At 31.9% G+C, this 18,645-nt stretch overlaps 1 protein-coding gene across 1 annotated transcript in view; it reads right to left on the bottom strand.

The window, feature by feature from the left end:
* Positions 1–7,507: 7,507 nt before the first annotated feature.
* The window catches only part of LOC140451782 (multiple C2 and transmembrane domain-containing protein-like), a 55,102-nt gene continuing 43,964 nt past the window's right edge, over positions 7,508–18,645 (bottom strand). Inside the window, exon 5 of the mRNA XM_072545638.1 lies at positions 7,508–7,594. Coding sequence (XP_072401739.1) covers positions 7,508–7,594 — 87 coding nt within the window. The remainder of the gene's footprint in view (positions 7,595–18,645) is intronic.

An 18,645-nucleotide genomic window follows, 5' to 3' on the forward strand; every position in this document is an offset into this window, starting at 1 on the left:
ACAGTGGAACTTGGACATTACGGCATCGGTAGTTACGTCATCTCGGTTGTATTGTCCGGCCTTTGCAAAACGAACGAACTAACATTGTAAATCATAAACCTTTACAGTTCCATAATTTCTTATTTATCAGTGTCATCCTAACAGTCAAATTTTCGGTTTCAGAACAGTCAGTTTAAGAAATTGTCGCTACCGTGAAATTGTGTTCGCCTCGTTTTGTTTTTAGATTTTAATTTTAATTTAGTAATTAACTTTTTATTTTTTAATATGGTAAGTTGTAGTACTAAAAGGAAGATTTTGTATATTAAAGATAAAGTGCATGTTATAAGAGCATTTGAAATTGGTCGAAAAATTGCTGATGTATGTCGGCAATTTGGACTTGTTATTTCGACTGTCGGCTCAATCCTAAAAAACAAGGACAAAATTTTTAAAAGCCTTTAATGAGAAGGGAGAAAATGTTAAAAAGATTAGGAAGTGCATTCGTGGTGATGTAGATTCAACTCTAGTCAAATGGTTCAAGCAGTGTCGCAGTTCTGATATTCCTGTGTCTAGGCCACTTTTAAAGGAGAAGGCTACAAAGTTCGGAAAACTATTTGGTGAAGATTTCACATGCTCTATCGGCTGGCTAGATCGGTTTAAAGTTCGGCACTCAGTTCCCTTCACGAAAATTGTTAAAGAGGCAAAATGTGTCGACGATAACGTAACAGGTAATTGGTTACAAAACACATGGCCGCAACTAAGGCAACCATACAATGATGAAGATATCTCAATGGCGATAAAACTGGTGTCTTTTACAAATTAACGCCAGACAAAACTTTAAATTTCAGAAAGGAAATTTAAAGCGAAAAGTGGAAACCTTTCAAAACAAGAGTCACAGCTTTCGTTTGTGCAAACATAACAGGTACAGAGAAAAGAAAGCTTTTAGTTATTGGGAAAAGTTTACATCCTAGATGTTTCAAAAACATAAAAACACTGCCAGTAAACTACACAGCCAACAAACAAGTATGGAGGACTTTTGCTATTTTTAAAGAAGAATTGAGAAAGTGGGACAAGGAACCAATATCAACCTAGTTTTCTTACCAGCCAACTGCAAAAATATCTTGCGGATTATGGACCAAGGAATCCTAAGAAGTTTAAAAGGCCGTTATCGGAAACAACTTTTGAAAAGAATGATTTTTTGTATGGACAATGGGGAACCAGTGAACATTACCATTCTTAATGCAGTTCAGTTTTTACACAATATGTGGAGTGCGGTTACGTCAGTGACAATTGGTAAGTGTTTTCGTCAAGCTAAATTGACTGTAGTTTCTCCTAACGTTCAAGATGTTGACGAGGATGACGAAATGCCTTTGTCAGAGTGGATACAAAAATTTAATGCAAACTAGAGAGAAGTTTTAAGTGATATAGAAATTATGGAACAAGTGTAAAATATGGAAATGAATGTTAATGAAGATAATGAAGAAGAAGAAGACGGCGTTGATTGTCCTACAATCCAAGAAGCAATGAGAGCTGCTGAGACCATATCCAGATTTTATCAGTTCAGGGAGACATCCAAAATTACCAAAGAAGCAGCTCAGATTATTGAGGATATTACAGAAAATATCCTTAATAATATCCTTATAATAGCTTTATTTTTCGGAAATGTTGTGCAGAAGAAAATAACTGACTCTTTTTAGCATTAGAGAACTCTTTTATAAAAAATGTAAGTTTCATATACATTATATGTTTTATTTCTTATTTTTTTTTACCCTAAATGCAGATGGCGCTGAACGAGTAAGAGTGTGTGTTTAAGTCTAGCTCCGAGAAAACCTAAGTTATTTACAACGGTAAATTGCATTCATTTTAATAGTTTTTCAGTACTAATTAGTGTAGTGATACGTATAAGTTATATAGTTTAAAGAAAATGCCATCAACAAGAAATACTCCTGAAACAATCAATAAAAATGTTGTAGCACGTGTTGAGAAACTTGAAGAAGCTTAACAACAAGGTATGAAGGATCTAAGATCTCAAGTAACCAGTAATATCTCAGGTACCCAAATAGATTTTATAAATAAATTTGAGAAAAATATGTTAGAATTAATTAATTCCGTCAAAGAAGAATTAAATAAAGTGCAAAAACTTGTAATTCAAAACCAAAATAGCATTGAATATCTAAAACAAGACAAACGGCTTAAATCCCTTATTATCAATGGTGTCGATGAGAAAGAAAAAGACGACCTACCTGATGTTATTACAAATATAATCAACAATAAACCTATCTTGTCAACCAATTTAGTTGATTGCTATCGACTAGGTAAAAAACGAAATTAGGATAAGAGGCCAAGACCGGTAGCCGTTGTGTTTGTAAACAGATGGTTGAAAACAAAAGTGTTTAATCAGAAGAAAAATCTTAAAGGTTGCAGTGTCGTGATTAGTGAAATGCTTTCTCCTGATTGTCAGGAATTATTAAAAAAAGTGAGGACATCTGTGGGTACCAAAAACTGCTGGACATATCAAGGTAAAATATATGTATCACAAAATGGGTCAAAGAAGCTTATATTATCTGAAAACGACTTTGCTTTATTATAATTTAAATTTATTTTCATATATGTTGGTTTGCAATTAGAGTTAATATTATTATTAGTTATAATGGTATATCTCGGGGATAGATTTTGGCATATAGGTACTTACTTTATTTTCATTTTTCTTTGAACATTTTATTTGTTTCTTTTTTAATTATTGCTTTAATTATCTGAACTTGGGCGAATTAAATTTATTTACTGTTAGATTATTTTCTTTACGCTTCAATTCAAATTTAACTGTACATCTTGAGTTATTTAGTAAAAAATCCTTAGTTTATACTGTGTTTTGAATTAAAGAGTAATATCTATATATTTTTTTACACTGTTAATACATCACCATGCGAATTACTGTTTATGCAAATAATAATCATATACAAATTTTACTTAAATTATTTACATAATCGTTTGTAACAATTTAGTAAGGATCTAATCTAAGCGTAACATGAGTAGTTTAAAGTATGCTTATATAAACTCTAGATCGCTAGTTGCGCATTTTATTGATGTAAAAGAACTTATTTTGAAAAATGATTTAGATATTTTGGGTATAAGTGAAACATGGTTAAAGGAATCAATATCCAGTAAAAACATTAATATACCTGACTATAACTTTGAGCGAGTCGACAGGAATAAAAATGACACAGGTGGAGGTGTAGGTATTTATATAAAATGTAATATAAATTATGTGCTGATTGAGTCATCAAATGAAATTGAAAAGATATGGTTAAAACTCTCTCTTCGTTATGAAACACTAGCTATTGGTGTTTTATATAATCCTTATGGAGCATTTTATAAAACTTTCTTTGGAGTTTTGGAAACAACTTTATGATCTGTACTGCCAAGTGTAGATCATTTACTCTGTTTGGGCGATTTTAATGTTGATCTGTTAAATACCAATAATTATTCCACACAGTTCATTACAGATGTATTAGATGGTCTTGGACTAAAGCAGATGGTAAATCAAACAACTAGAATCACCCAGTTCACATCGACTCTGCTTGATTATGTAATCACTTCTACTGAGGATAAAATCTTGTCTATTGAAGTAAAACATATCCCAGAAATAAGCGATCATGAATTGGTTGTTTTAAAATTTGGTTGTGATGTCAAATCTAATACAAATAAATTTATTACTACTCGGAATTTCAAAAATTTAAATTACAGTCAATTTAAATCTGATCTGGAATCTATACCATGGAGAATAATATATGAATTGCCAGATATAGACAGTAAAGTCGATTTTCTTTCTAATAATATCATTACTTTACTTGACATACATGTTCCATATCAAACTTTTAAAATCTCAAAGAAATATGCTCCATGGTTAACTAATACCATCAGGCAATTAATGTTAGATAGGGATAAAGCACTTACTGCTTACAAGTTAACTAGAAATATAACTCAATGGAATGACTACAAAGTATTGCATAACTTAGTAACAGCCATGACTATAAGGGAGAAAAAATCATATTTTAAAAACATACATGATCAATCTTCTAAAGATATGTGGAATAATTTAAAATATTTGGTAAATAATTGCAGAATTAAAAATAACTTTTAAATTAAAAACGTGTGTAATGCAAATGAGATAAATAAACACTTTATTGAAGTCATACCAAACATGAAAGCAGACATTGATACACAAATATTCTATGAAAATAACTTTAAGTATTCCCTCAGTTCTTCTCTTACCTTTAAAACAGTATCTGAAATTAATATTTTACATATTATTAATAATATTAAAAGTAAAGCTATTGGTGATGATGGTATTAACATATTAACGCTTCAACTGTGTATTCCCTTTCTTCTACCGTATATCACACATATCATTAACTTTTGCTTAACAAATTCAATTTTCCCACTAAATGGAAACGGGCACATGTTATTCCGTTACCGAAGACTAAAAATACAGAAAGCATGAATGAATTAAGACCAGTAAGTGTACTGCCTACATTATCTAAAATATTGGAAAAGGTGATTGATATTCAGTTACAAACGCATTTAAAAAATAACAACATAATCCCTATTATGCAGTCCGGTTTTAGGTCCAGATATAGCTGTCTTTCTGCTTTATTAAATATTACAGATGATATTTTTAGAGCCTATGACCAAAACAAAATATCCATTCTAATTCTTCTAGACTACTCAAAAGCTTTTGATACAATTAACCATAATTTGTTATTCTCTATTTTAAAATATATTGGTCTAGAAGCGAGAGCAGTTGATCTAAAGAAATCCTATCTTTCTAATAGATGTCAAGCAGTAAAACTTAATCAAAATATTTCTTCATTTCTAGATCTTAATACTGATGTGCCTCAAGGATCTATATTAGGTCCAATTTTATTCTCTATACACACATCTAATTTTCCTTCTGTGTTTTTGTCCTGTTCACAACATTATTATGCAGACGATACCCAATTCTATATGTCATTTTATCCAAATGAGTGTAATCAAGCGGTAAATGCAATAAATCATGACCTTCTTCAGCTGCAGATTTTTTCTCAAAATCATTGTTTAAAATTGAATACATTAAAAACTCAGGGTATCATTTTTGGGAGGAATCTCCATAGGAAAATATTTTTATAGAATTATGCCAATCGAATTATCTTAGAAAATGACAATTTAATTTTTAGCAAAAAGATTAAAAGCCTTGGGGTTTGGTTCGACGAAGATTTAAGGTTTACATATCATGTAAGTATTTGTTTACAACGAGCTTACGCCGTTTTAAAATTACTGTAACAAACCGCAATTTATTAAGTAGGGCCACAAAGTCATTATTATGTAATACTCTGGTATTATAAAAATTAAATTATTGTGACGTGCTTTATAATGCGTGTCTCACTGAATTTGATTCATGGAGAATACAGAAATTGCAAAATTCTTGTTTGTGTTTGATTTTTGGCATCAGGAAATTTCAAAGGATAAGTCATGTTTTCACTGTAGTCAAGTGGCTAAATATGAAAAATCGTCGGAAACTCCATGCTTTATGTTTTTACCATAAAATAATTCAAGAGAGAGTTCCACCATACCTGTACAATCGAATTACTTATAGGACGGACGTTCATAATCTTAATCTTAGACACAAGAATACCCTTACTTTACCTAAACATACAACATCCTTTTTTAAACGTTCATTTTCATATTCAATTGCTTGCAATATTAACAGTTTATCCTAAAATATTAAAAATCTGTCTAGACTCAAGTTCAAGAGATTAATTTATGAGCAGTTGTTCGCTGAACTGTAATTTAAAAATTTAAGAATTAAAAAAAAATAAATAGTTTATAATTTATAAATTTAATATGTACTTAATATTTTTATGTTTTATTGTAAATACAATTTCATTATTTAGATATAGTCTATCTATCCTATTTTCGGGGGGTTAGGTGGAAGAGCAGTTGTGTGCCACAGAATCTGACCCTACTGATATTATATTTCATTGTAAAGAAAATTAAATCTGTTGTTAATAAAGACATTTATTATTTTTATTATTATTAAATAATGCTGTAATAAAATTTTGCCTCTTTAAAATTTTATTTTTTTCTACCTTTTTTATAACGTCACTCTGATAAAGTGCCATTTCTTTACTGGACCCTTTAATCTGGCCCCTCTCGCCCAGAGTAGTCTGGGCATCAGAAACGCCAAAGACTAGATCCTTATGGGTCTAGCCCGTATGACAGAGGTAATTAAATGAATCCATTTTAGGAGGCCTAAGTATCTGAAGGGCTTACAAATGGGCCCTGCCCCTATCTACCATAACCATAACAATAACAGACCTACGATTACGTATGCAGCAAATGTGCTGAATGCTGAATCACAACAGGATTTATGTCGACTGCCCCAACCGACTCTATGTAGGGTATACTAGACCTTCCTCTATTACAAATATAAATGGAAAAAAAAGACAAAGGAAGGAGCATACTGAAAGCGAATAAGACGCCAGAAGCAGGTCGAAAGGGTACTGGGATTAAATCTGGAGAGGCTCTCTAAATAATAATCATTTAAAGTTTAAAACGGTACCAGATGCAATGCAACCTAAATTTAATTTCGACAAACTGGTTATCCTCGTTTTTTTAGGACATAACCTATGGGAGTCGATTTAACCAAAATTAAGATAGAGGTAATGGATTTTAACAAGAACTATGAGTCATGCCAATACAGTACACAAGTTTACCTGTTATTTACAAGGTCATAGCTCTTGTCGAAATCCATTACCTTTAGTCTTATCTATAATATCCAATCTCGAGATAGGAATGAAACATGAACAAGAAGAACAACTTTATAGGATAATTTTGTGATATTTTCTCCAGATATTCTAATAGATTTTAACCAAAATGTGTATTTAAATATATTTTTGTAATCTCGCCTTTACTTTGTACTAATTTTAATAACTATTTTTAATATATTCCATATACAAAATGTTGAATAAATTCCTTATTCAACAAATATCGCAGTTGATAATTTATTGGTTACATTTTTAAAGTTAGCAGTTGCATTTATGTTGGAATAAATTGGCGAAGATAGAAAACTAAATGGCAATTTGTAATTTAAGAAGTATAGTTTAACGTGCCTAAGATTTATTTATTTATTCTCTTTGTAAATTGGGGAGATATATCAAACATTAGGTACATATAGTAAACGAAAATAACTGAAATCTTTTTATGTGGATAAAATTTGTTTATAATAAATTTTATACGTTTAATAAATCGTAATATAGGGTCATAACTTTAAAATAGCTTTAATTCAACATCAGATAAATAGATTAATATATAATAATATTAGCTAATATTTTTTCCATTTAATTGAATTCGGAAACTTCAGTTGTTGAACACCGTCTACCAATTTACAAAATCACTAGCTACAGATGACTAATAATGTAAATGCTAATCAGACTTTTCATGGATTTTGTCGAAGTGCCACTTTCCATTTGTCTTTGACACTGGTTAGTGACCACTAGGAAGTATTTTGCTTCTTCTTCGGTTCTCGGCGTCTATCGGCTGGTTCGTTGTTCATGAGGAGCTTGAGGTCCTTGTAGTCCAGCTGCAAGTACCATCGAATAACTGTCAATCGGCCCAAATGCGTCGAGAAGCCGGAGCCCAGTAATTTAATGTAGGTCTGAAGGTGTCATTTTTAAATTTAGATCGATAATAAAATGTGTATTTTAGATTAAAAAGAGTTTAAGCTTTTAAACTACGTGAATAAATTATGTTTACATACCAAATCAATAGCAATAAATTCCAAATATACAATGAATCTAAATGCATGTTGCAAGTAAAAGATAAGCATAAAGTACATACAAAAAAGGAAAAAAGTCGGAAATATTCCCAATATCATTTGTGAAGAAATTCTTCGCATAGGTCGGATTTTACTTTTAATTTGAATTTTTCTTATGATACAAGACATATACAGCATCGATCACCTTTAAATACTGACGTCAAAAATACCTTTTTATAAATGGAATGTTCCGTATATTTTTATATTTATAAAAAGAGAACTTGTATTTAAATAAACTGATATCAGTTTCAATAAGTTTTTATAAAGTAGTAAAGTAAATGTTTGCAAAAAGTACTTTCGCTAGTCACAGTCCGGCTGGATAACAGTGTCCAGATGCAACACTACTTTGAGGTGAAAATTTAAAGAGTTTTATGAACTTTTGCTATGAGACAGAATTTATAAGCAACAACGAGAAATAATAATAATAGCTCGTGAACTGAAAAAAACTAATATCGATATTGCTGCGCTGAGTGAAACCATAAAAGTAGAAGAAGGTCACTTTAAAGAACATGGCGGTGACTATGCTTTCTTTTGGAAGGAAAAAGCAAAAAATAAAACCCAAATACACGGCTTAAGCTTTGTTATAAAAAACGACCTCATCGACTATCTTTAAATTCCTTCTGGAATAAATTAAAGGCTTATGACACTCCGCCTTAAGCTGGTAAATAAACAATGAGCAACCGTAGTTAGTACATACGCATGCACTTTATATTTAGACGTACGATGAGAAGAAAGAGTGCCTTTAATCTCAACTGGACAGACTTCTTCCCAAGCAGACAAACTCATTATCTTGGGAGATTTCAATGCTCATGTCTACTAACAAGTGCTTTAACCAGTACGGATCAGTGTTGGACTGACTACCGACTAGTGCGGTATATCATGGCTCTTCACATCTTCATGATAAGACGTAATCGTCTTTTTAATTGGTAAGAAAATAAGTAAGAAATAAACTAACACTGCTGGACTTACGCACAACGAAAAGTTGACAAAATTGAAGGAAATACTGACTGCCAAGCTCATTGATATATATTTTGACGACATTGAGGAGCATTGGTCAAAGTTTAAGTCAACAATACTCTCATCTGCTAAAGAAACTGTTGGATATATTAAAAGAAAACAGGAATAATTAAATGAAAATGATAACAGAATATGTTCAGAATGTTCAGAAACATAGATAACAAACGTAATTTGTACATCGCTTGGCAAAACGACCCCAATTCAGTTGCATAATATCAATACTACATAAGAGCTGAAGCGGATGTCCAGAAGCAAACAGCAAAGTAAAAACGAATGCAGTAATGCGAAATCAAATTCAGGAGGGAATACCGGATCTGGGTGAAAGTAACCACACCAGGATATCTAAGACTCCATCTTAGAGTAAGTAACTCTATATTTTAGGCAGAGATTGATTTAATCTTGCAGTGTACAACAGAAATCGATAAGAGCACAAATAGTTAAGCAGCCCTCAGGGCTGCTAAGGTCTAAGATAGTCTTTAGGCTAGTGTGGAAAGTCCGAGAACAGTGTCACACTAATATGGGTACTAAGACATCGAGGAATATATGGCAATACAAGAGCTAATGAACGTGCTAAAACAGGATTAGATAAAATATTTCGGTCCATGGCCGACCTTAGGAGAACCAAAAGCACTATCCGCAATCAGATATATTGGATCCGAACATAAAATAACTCCCAGTTGATAAGTATACCTGGTCAAGTATATAGCAAAATATATATTGGCTATACACATGCATATTAGGGGTGAATTTCTGAAGAAAATAAGCAAGGACCAACTCAGGAGCATACCAGGCTTTCTTACTGGAAATGTGCCAGTCAAGGGACCTTGATGCCAAAACTAAATTTAATGATAAAATAATGAGAACTTGATTTCTTTCTCATGTGATGTACTTTTACTATGTGTTTACACTTTATAACCTTTAACTGAATAAGTTGAGGAGAGGAGTGTTTGTCCCAAGTTGGTCATTCAGAAGTATATCTATATTTTTTAGTTTATTAATTTCCATAAATTTTAATAAAGGTAGCCAAAGGCCTTTATTTTGAATGTTGAGAATTTGAAATTGTTAAAAGTTAAAAGAATGATTCAAAAGAATGAAAAGACTAAAGACCATTAGATAAAAAGCCCAGTACCTTTTCTTTGATTACATATATAGGCAAGATATCAACAAAAATAGCCAAACACATAAAAAAACAATCATACCAGCTTTCAAAACAAAATTATTAAGAACAACAAGAGCCAAAAGAAATTGCACTTAAACAGTGAGGTATACAAATTTACACGTGGTGACCGCCCAAAAACTTACATCGGTCAAACTGATAGAACCTTTAACAAACGTATAACACAACACAAAAGGGCTTTTAATAATCGAAAAACAGAAAAACAGATTCTACGTACGCACTTCACATTATAGATAATAATCATTATTTTAACGACCAATTTTAATGTCTCCCCATTTAAAATAAAGGCTTTAGGCTATCTTTATTATATTCTGTAGAAATAAATAAATTAAAAAATATAAATATATAAATCTGAACGATCAACTTAAAATAAACAACTCTCCCCTGTTCAAATTATTCAATTATCAACTATAAAGTGTACACATAGTAAAAATACATCCCTTGAGTAAGGCACTCTGCCGAAAGAGCTGTAGTAAAAATCAGTTGTAACAAATTTTGTGAAAGTGTAGAAAAAAATGTTTTACAATTAACTTCCGCCAAGCAACGATTGAATCCATCACTTATCTAAAACTAAAAATCGACAGTTAACCCGAAGCAGTCAACCATACCTTGCATACTAACATAAGCACTAGATAGCAGATGACAAATACATGTTGAAGATTACCAAGTGACTCCAAAAATTTATGGTACCGATCCAGTGGATCTCTACTATCTGGTCCAGAATTCTGCAATAGGTATCATAAATAGATATCATGAACAGGAAGTCAAAGGCGGCAATACATCATTGGTGAATGATCGCAGAAAGCGCAACATCATGGTGTATAAGAAAAAGCTTCCGAAATAAATAACACATATTTTGAATTGAGAGGATTATATATGGAAAGTAGACTAATTTATGAAGTTCTTAAAAAAGAGTCCAAAAATAAAGGTCAATGCATTGTATTTTTTGATGCAACTTTTTGAATTTATTTTAAACTTATCATTTATTTTCTAGTTACTTTTCACTCATCGATTGTGGGTTACATCCTCAAAGTATTTGTGATATTCTTATATACTGCTATCGACGGACAATGTTTCAAGTTAAAAGATAACTAAATGGAATTGAATGATGAAGTAAAAACCAGGAAAATATTTTTTGATTAGTGCATTAAAATATTTTATAAAATAATAATAAACAATATTTCTTGCAACAAACATTTACAAAATATTAAGTATGTTTTGGTGCATATGATCATTTAGAAGTAACCATTACCGAATATATAAACCTTTTAAACCATTTTAATAAAAAATTAACAACTTAAAATAAATTTATTTAACAAAATTTTTAAATGTTACAGTAATGAATGTATATTTTATTGGTCATTGTAACTTTTGGAAGCAGGCCGTAGAGTAATATCCCATACTTTTCATAATACAGGACAGCATAGTCCGTCATTCCGCTCATCGATTTATTTTTATGATCGTGTTAAGTGAATGAACCGAAAACTAGGCCCAGGCTCTCGTTTGGTATGCATTAACGTTTCATGCTGAGATTTTTACGAGATAGTTATTAGGACTTGTCTTGGCAGGACTATTTCTATCAGCCTTGAATTTAGGCCATTCTGACAGCAGAGTTAGTTTCAAGCTAGTTCTGGAATGCAAAGGGACCCTAGCTATAACTATGTACAAACAAGTTCAACAATCTGGTATGGGTACTGGAATACTTAGGTGTAGACGGTAATGAACAGCTGGGGTCTTTGAAACTCGGGTCTCGTCGTCACTGCCTCCACTGGAAGAGTGCCAGACGGGAACCTATGATTGGAGTAATATTTAGTATTGACCGGGATAGTATTAAGAAGCTTCTCACCCAAAAGTTTTAGAGCTACTAAAGAACTTGTGAAAGTGTGAGATAGACTAGATTTTATGTAGCAGAGTCATTTAAAAGTCTCACAACTTTATTCCTCCTATTTAATCCTTAATCGTAGAATTCTCTTTGGCGGTCACCATATTTATTGTTCACGACGAAAGAATCTACTTCAATTAATAGATAACTTAAAGTGCCATCTATGTGAGAAGGAGGAGAAAATATCCTCTGATGTCCTTTGAAGGTAGCCAGCACAGGTTTACCGAAAGTGACAAAACCTTGCTTTGGCATTCATTCAGCCGAGATAAGTGAAAGAGATATTCTTGTGACATTTTATTGGGCCATGAGTATATTAAGGAACTAGATAGCTTGGACAGCAGGTATACATTCAGACATTAGGCTTTTGCTGATCGTAGTGGATAACAAACGGCTAGGAATAACGTTGCTCTCGAACTTGCCGACGACCAGGTCATTGCAGGCTCAGTCCGGGGATATGGCACTACCTTCTTTAAGAGATAAGAATTTGTGAAACAAGAAAGTACTTTATTGTAGCCGTATGATTTCAGATAAATAAACCAAGAACTTGAGAAGACAATAATAGGTACAACAGGTTAATGACAATAACAAGGTAAATAAATAAACTTGTTACAGAATAATACAAATAGGGATATGAACTTGAGAAGACAATAATAGGTACAACAGGTTAATGACAATAACAAGGTAAATAAATAAACTTGTTACAGAATAATACAAATAGGGATATGAATAATAGTCTTATGTCAAAAATGGATATCATGAGTATTAAGGTAATTACATAGATCATCATGTTTGACGAGTAGATTATCTAAAATATACAAGCAGTTCTGCTATCAGCAATATACGCAACTTGATAAAAGCCTTTATTAATTTAAACAGTTAATTTTTGTAAAACGCATTTCTTCACTCTATACAGTCGACTCTCGTTAATACGAAACTCGAGAGACTCTTAAAATATTACGAATTATTGAGTGTTTGAAATATCAAATGATTCGAAATTTGTAAAAAAAAAATAAACTTCGAATTATTAAGTGTTGATAAATGATTATTTATTAACTGCTATTCTATAACAATGACAAAAGTTTAGAAGTACATTCGTGTACATACATGTATGTATTCTTATTGTGCATTAATCAATCTTTTTTTAAGAAAAAAAGTGCCTGACATGCTTTTTCATCTCTTTCATTTTGTATACACAAGGTTTGTAAGGTATCTAATGAGACAATCTGACAACAAAGTCAGAAACACTCACACCGCTAATGTCAACTAATGGTTCTATTGCTGGTTGCATAAGTATTGGAAGATTGGTAAGAAACCGGATTTTTTTAAGCAGTTGAGAATTGTTAGAGGTGTTATACCTCTCCATGTCTTGTCAATCAGTAAAATAGCTGTCAAAACCGTGATATTTTCAGTTAGCTTTGTCAAGAGATTCTAAAACGAGCTTAACAATTTCTTTGCGATAGAATGTCTTAAAATTATGGATGATCCCTTAGTCCAATGGTTGCAATTTTGAAGTTGTATTTGGCGGAAAGAAAGAGAGTTCCACGTTTTAAAATGTAGGAGGACTGTTGTGGACAGTGCAATGCTTAAAATAGTAAAATTTTTTGCTTTTTAATATCCCCATTAACTGTTAAAAGCCAATTGTTAAAAAGCTCTGTCGTCATCCAAGCTTTTTTGTTAGCACGATAATCCATAAGAAACGATTTCACACCTTTGAAACATCGCAATTTCACTAAAGGTGTAAGTTTTTCTGATTCGTCCATATTTACTGCAAGTAAAACTGTTAACCTCTCTTTACAATGTTTTCCCCCATGACATTTTTCATCTTTAAAAGTAAGCGTCTTACTTTTAAAGTTACGTCCGGTAAACTTACGTCCGGTAAACATTTGATATATAGGCCAGTTTCATCAGTATTAAAAATATCGCGGACATCATAGTTTTCAATCAAGGTCTTCAATTTATCGTGCCAATCTAAGCAAACTGCATCATCAACACTTCCACTTTCCCCACAAACTTTTTTAAACACAACTAGATTTCTCTTTTTGAAATTTGTAAGCCACTCTTCACTTGATGCTTAGAGTAGACGCGAAGTCTTTTGCTTTTTGCTTCAACAAGTTTCCGCTAATAGACACTTTTTGTCCTCTACACTGTCTTAGCCAAATAACCAGACTTTCTTCCAGACGAGGAAATTCACGTTTAGTAGTTCTTTCCGTACTCAAGCAAATTGAGCAGCATTAATTTTCTCCTTGTGCTTTATTACAGTTTAGAGAGTACTCAGAGAAATCTTAAATTCTTTTGCAACATCACTTTTCTTCTCACCTTCCTCTACTTTTTGGATTAACTTCTTCTTTTCAGCAATCGTCAAACATTTATACTTTCTAGGGCTCATGACTAACAAGATTTTAATCTGTATACCAAAGAGTAACAGTAACTAATAACTAAACAAACCAATTCGTGAGAAGTGTGTAGTCAAATTAATCATAACAACAAAAAAAGTGCGTTGATACAAGTTTGAACTGTACTTTCCCTCTCTTTCTCTCTGCAACTTTAAAATGCCGATGAGTTCGAAGTAACGCGTCGTTTTGTTATATAGCAATGATTTTTTCGTTCGAATTACCAAGTGCACAAAAATGTGTTAATTTAGTTCGAAATATAACGAGATTTTGTAGGGAACTCGTAATAACTTTGAATTATAGAGAGATTCGAATTATCGCAGGTTTGAATTAGCGCGAGTCGGCTGTATTTAAAAAACTTTATTTGACATTTTTCACTTTACTAGTAAAAGATTTTATTTTGAAGTAAAACACTACATGTAAAAACCGTAACGTTTAAAAATAAAAAAGCATTTGTTTTGAAAGCAAATCTAACTGTAAATTAATAAAAGAATTGCATAAATTACTACAACAATACCTAATTTACCATGCAGTTTTATCATACCTTGTGCTAAAATGAAGTTTAACCATATCCCAATACAGTTAATATTGTTAGACCGTCTTCCATATGACACCAGCAGACCTAAATTAATTGCAACCGAAAAAACACCACAAATATGTTAAGAAACTACTTATTTTAATATTATTTGCACAAAAATTGAGAAATAACATGAATATCCATGTTTTACCTATATTTTAGAAAATTAAACATTTATAAGTACGTTTGCCATAAATAAATAGCAAAAATTTTTTTGTTATTTAACTTTAACAATAATATCAAACTCTAAATTTAATTAAAATATATGCGTAAAATAAAATATCAATTTTGTAACTTTATAAACGTCTCATATTTATTACGTTATTTTTCTTTTAATAATTATTTTATTTTAATTTCTTTTGATTTTATTCATTTATTGACATTGTCTTGCATTTTACTATTTGTATTTCAAAAATAGTTGGCCTCAATTCTTCAATTAACTAAATATTCTATGTAATCCTTAATTTTTCTAAGGTTCTTGAACCCCCAAGTGGAGCATAGAGCTTTAGTGAAAACTCGCCACCGGGTTCTATTTTGCGCTAAGGCCTTCACCTCATTCCAAGACTTTCCTTGACCTCTTATCTTGTCCATGATGAATCTTCTCCAAGTTTGTACTGGGTGATTTCTTTTTCTTCTTTCTTGGGGATTCCACCTTAGGGCAATCTTTGCAATACTTTAATTATTTTTGAGTGTGTGACCAATCCAACTCCACTTTCAGGACTTTATTTGATGTTCTACCCTTTTTTGTTCGGTCAGGTGTAGTAGATCTTCGTTTCTGATGATGTTAGGCCAGAAAATACTAACAAGTCGTCGTAGACATTTATTAATAAAGACCTGCAGTGTATCTGTAAGGGTTTTTGTCACTTTTCAGATTTCACATCCGTAGAGTAGAACAGACATGACATTCGTCTGGAATATGCGGAACTTTGTCCTTGTAGTATACTCGTCAGATCTCCAAACAGAGTTGAGCATGCTGAATGCTTGTTGAGCTTTTCGTATTCTCATACGAATATCGTCCTCTGTACCTCCACTTTCTGTTATGACACTTCTAAGATACGTAAAGTTTTTCACATTTTTAATCTGCTTGTTGTTGATAGTAAATAGCGTGTTGTTCCTTGCATTTATTCTCAAGGATTTGGTTTAACTAATATTTATTTTCAAACCTACTTTTTTGGCTTCAGTGGAAAATGTTTCCAATTGATTAGCCACATCTTGGAACCTTTGTCCTAACAGGCAGATATCGTTGGCGTATTTCAAATCGCTTAGGCGTGTGATTAACGTCCTCTGTATCCCTCTTGTGTCGGAGTCTAGTTTGGAGAGAACATAGTCTACTGCTATGTTAAAAAAAAAACGGAGAAAACACGCATCCCTGTCTGACTTCAGTAAGTATGTCAAATTCGTCGCTGTTAACTCCATTGTGTGTCACGCTCCATTTGACCTCAGTGTTCAGTAACTTTATATAATGGAAATGGAAATTATTTTATGCGAGATGTTTCGTAGCTCTAAAATTTTCCATAAAGCAGCACGAGATAAGCTGTCAAAGGCACGCTAGAAGTCAACAAAAACCATGTATAGGGGTGTGTTCTATTTAACCGATTGTTGCATTATTACCCTTACAGTATTAATGTGCTCTATGCAGGAGGATTCTGGTCAAAAGCCTACTTGACCAGCTCGAAATGCAATCTTGTTTGTTAATCTTTTAAGTGTGATGGTCGTGAAGATTTTATTTGTATGTATTTTTTTTTATATGGCTTCGGCAGTTTGCCATACAGGCAGTTATTTGTATGTCACATACATGAAACATATAATTTTTTATGCCTTTATTTAATAGTCAGTAAATCTATCAGTTGGTAACTCTGCTCCGTCATGTCACACTTTTCTGGCATTGCCACAATTCTGTGGTGGCATATTTTTTTAAATATCGTTTATCTATAAAAAGGTATGCTTGGATTGAAAATTTATTTATTATATTAAATCTTCTCTGTGGTAAATTATATTCAATATTTAACCAATACCCAATGTCTTTTTATGATTTCAAATTTTATTTTATTTTTTATACATTCATAACATGTTTCTTTTAAACTTATAATCCGTCTAAATATAATTGTAATAAATAAACTAATTAATTTATTTAATAATAATTATATCCATTCAATACTTACCAATTTGCTATTTTCTATTTAATATTTTTTATATTAATTTAATAGTTTTAATTTTTTTTAGTTTAATACATTGTATCAATATTTATGACAAGACTAGATCATTTATCGATTGTTCAATCAACTTTCTTTTAATTTCAAGGTTTCGAATTCTCCCTATGTAACTAGTTAATTGTCTACAAATCTCAGCGTATATATAGTATTTTTGTTGAGCGGCAATCACATTATCGTACTACCAGTTAGTCCATTAGTAGGCGTAAAGCTGTTCCAAATGAAATTTTATTACCTTATCTTGGTATTTGAGTCAATATTTAATGTTCTAATTCTATCTATGGTGATCTATCTCTGAGATATATTCCTAGGAAGTGAAAGAGGAATGTGTGGTCTTTATACCAAAACCAGGTAGGATGGACTACACTTTACCAAAGGCTTTCCGACCAATTAGTCTAACATCCTTTGTGTTGAAAACGATGGAAAGGTTATGCAAGAGGTACATAAGGTATGAAGTTCTGGTCCATAATCTACTTCACCCAAATTAGCATGCATATACTTCGGGAAGATCTACTGATTTTGCACTGCATCAAGTAGTGGAAGAATTGAAAGATCACTGGACAATAAAGAATTCACCTAGGTATATTCATAGACACTGAGGGAGCGTTTGATAAAACCACATTCCCAACCATCACCCAACAGCTCAGTGTCAGGAATGTTCCCCTCACCGTAAGTGAATGGATATTTAGTACGCTTTCTAATCGAGCAATAAGCATAAATGTAGAAGACGCATTAGGCTAATGCTAACTTACGGAGTTATTGCTTGGGTAACAAAAGTGCTACAGGCAACAGCAATTAACAAACTAAACCATTTTCAAAGCACGTGGTGTTCGTGTGTATTAAGGTATAAAAAATGCTTATTAAAAGCTTAAAATTTTTATTTTAAAGAAGATCTTTTCGGAATTGAATCATTCCATCATCAGTTTACTAAAAGAGAGAGTAAAAATACCAATATTAAAAAACAAGTTAGTTAAAATTTAAATATATAGAAAGAACACGTTGGTTTTTTACTACTTACATAAAAAGTTGTTAAAAACATTGTATGGCCACATAAAAACATTGGAAGGACATCCGTATTAAAAAACAATCCTCATGGTATTTATAAAGGTAAATGCAATAGACTGTTAACTTGTTGATTAATAAAAACTGAAAATGGGGGCATCTTACAAGACCCCCTGTAGCTGGTGAGGTTTTATCGACTTACATTACCTCTGATCTATGCTGGAGTCTTGGGCTAACTGATAGAAAGATGGTATGAAAAATCAGTTAGTACCCGTCAATGTCAAGTGGAATGATGTAGTAGGAAAGTCATTGTGCTTAAGATTGTGAATAGGCCGTTTTTAGTGAAGAATTGTGTTTTGTGTGTAGTAGGATCAATAGCAATTTTTGGTATTTTAAAAAGGTGGGAGAATGTAAAACAATGAGTGACTGTGATGTAAAATAAATTTGGTATACCAGGGTAAGGCAAAATTTAAGTTATGTAGTTGAAATTAATAAATCAGTTTAAAGGCGATAAAAAGAATGTTATTACCTAATTGTTTCCTTGTATGAAGTAAGTATAGAT

Source organism: Diabrotica undecimpunctata, chromosome 10 (assembly GCF_040954645.1).
Source record: "Diabrotica undecimpunctata isolate CICGRU chromosome 10, icDiaUnde3, whole genome shotgun sequence".
NCBI lineage: Eukaryota > Metazoa > Arthropoda > Insecta > Coleoptera > Chrysomelidae > Diabrotica > Diabrotica undecimpunctata.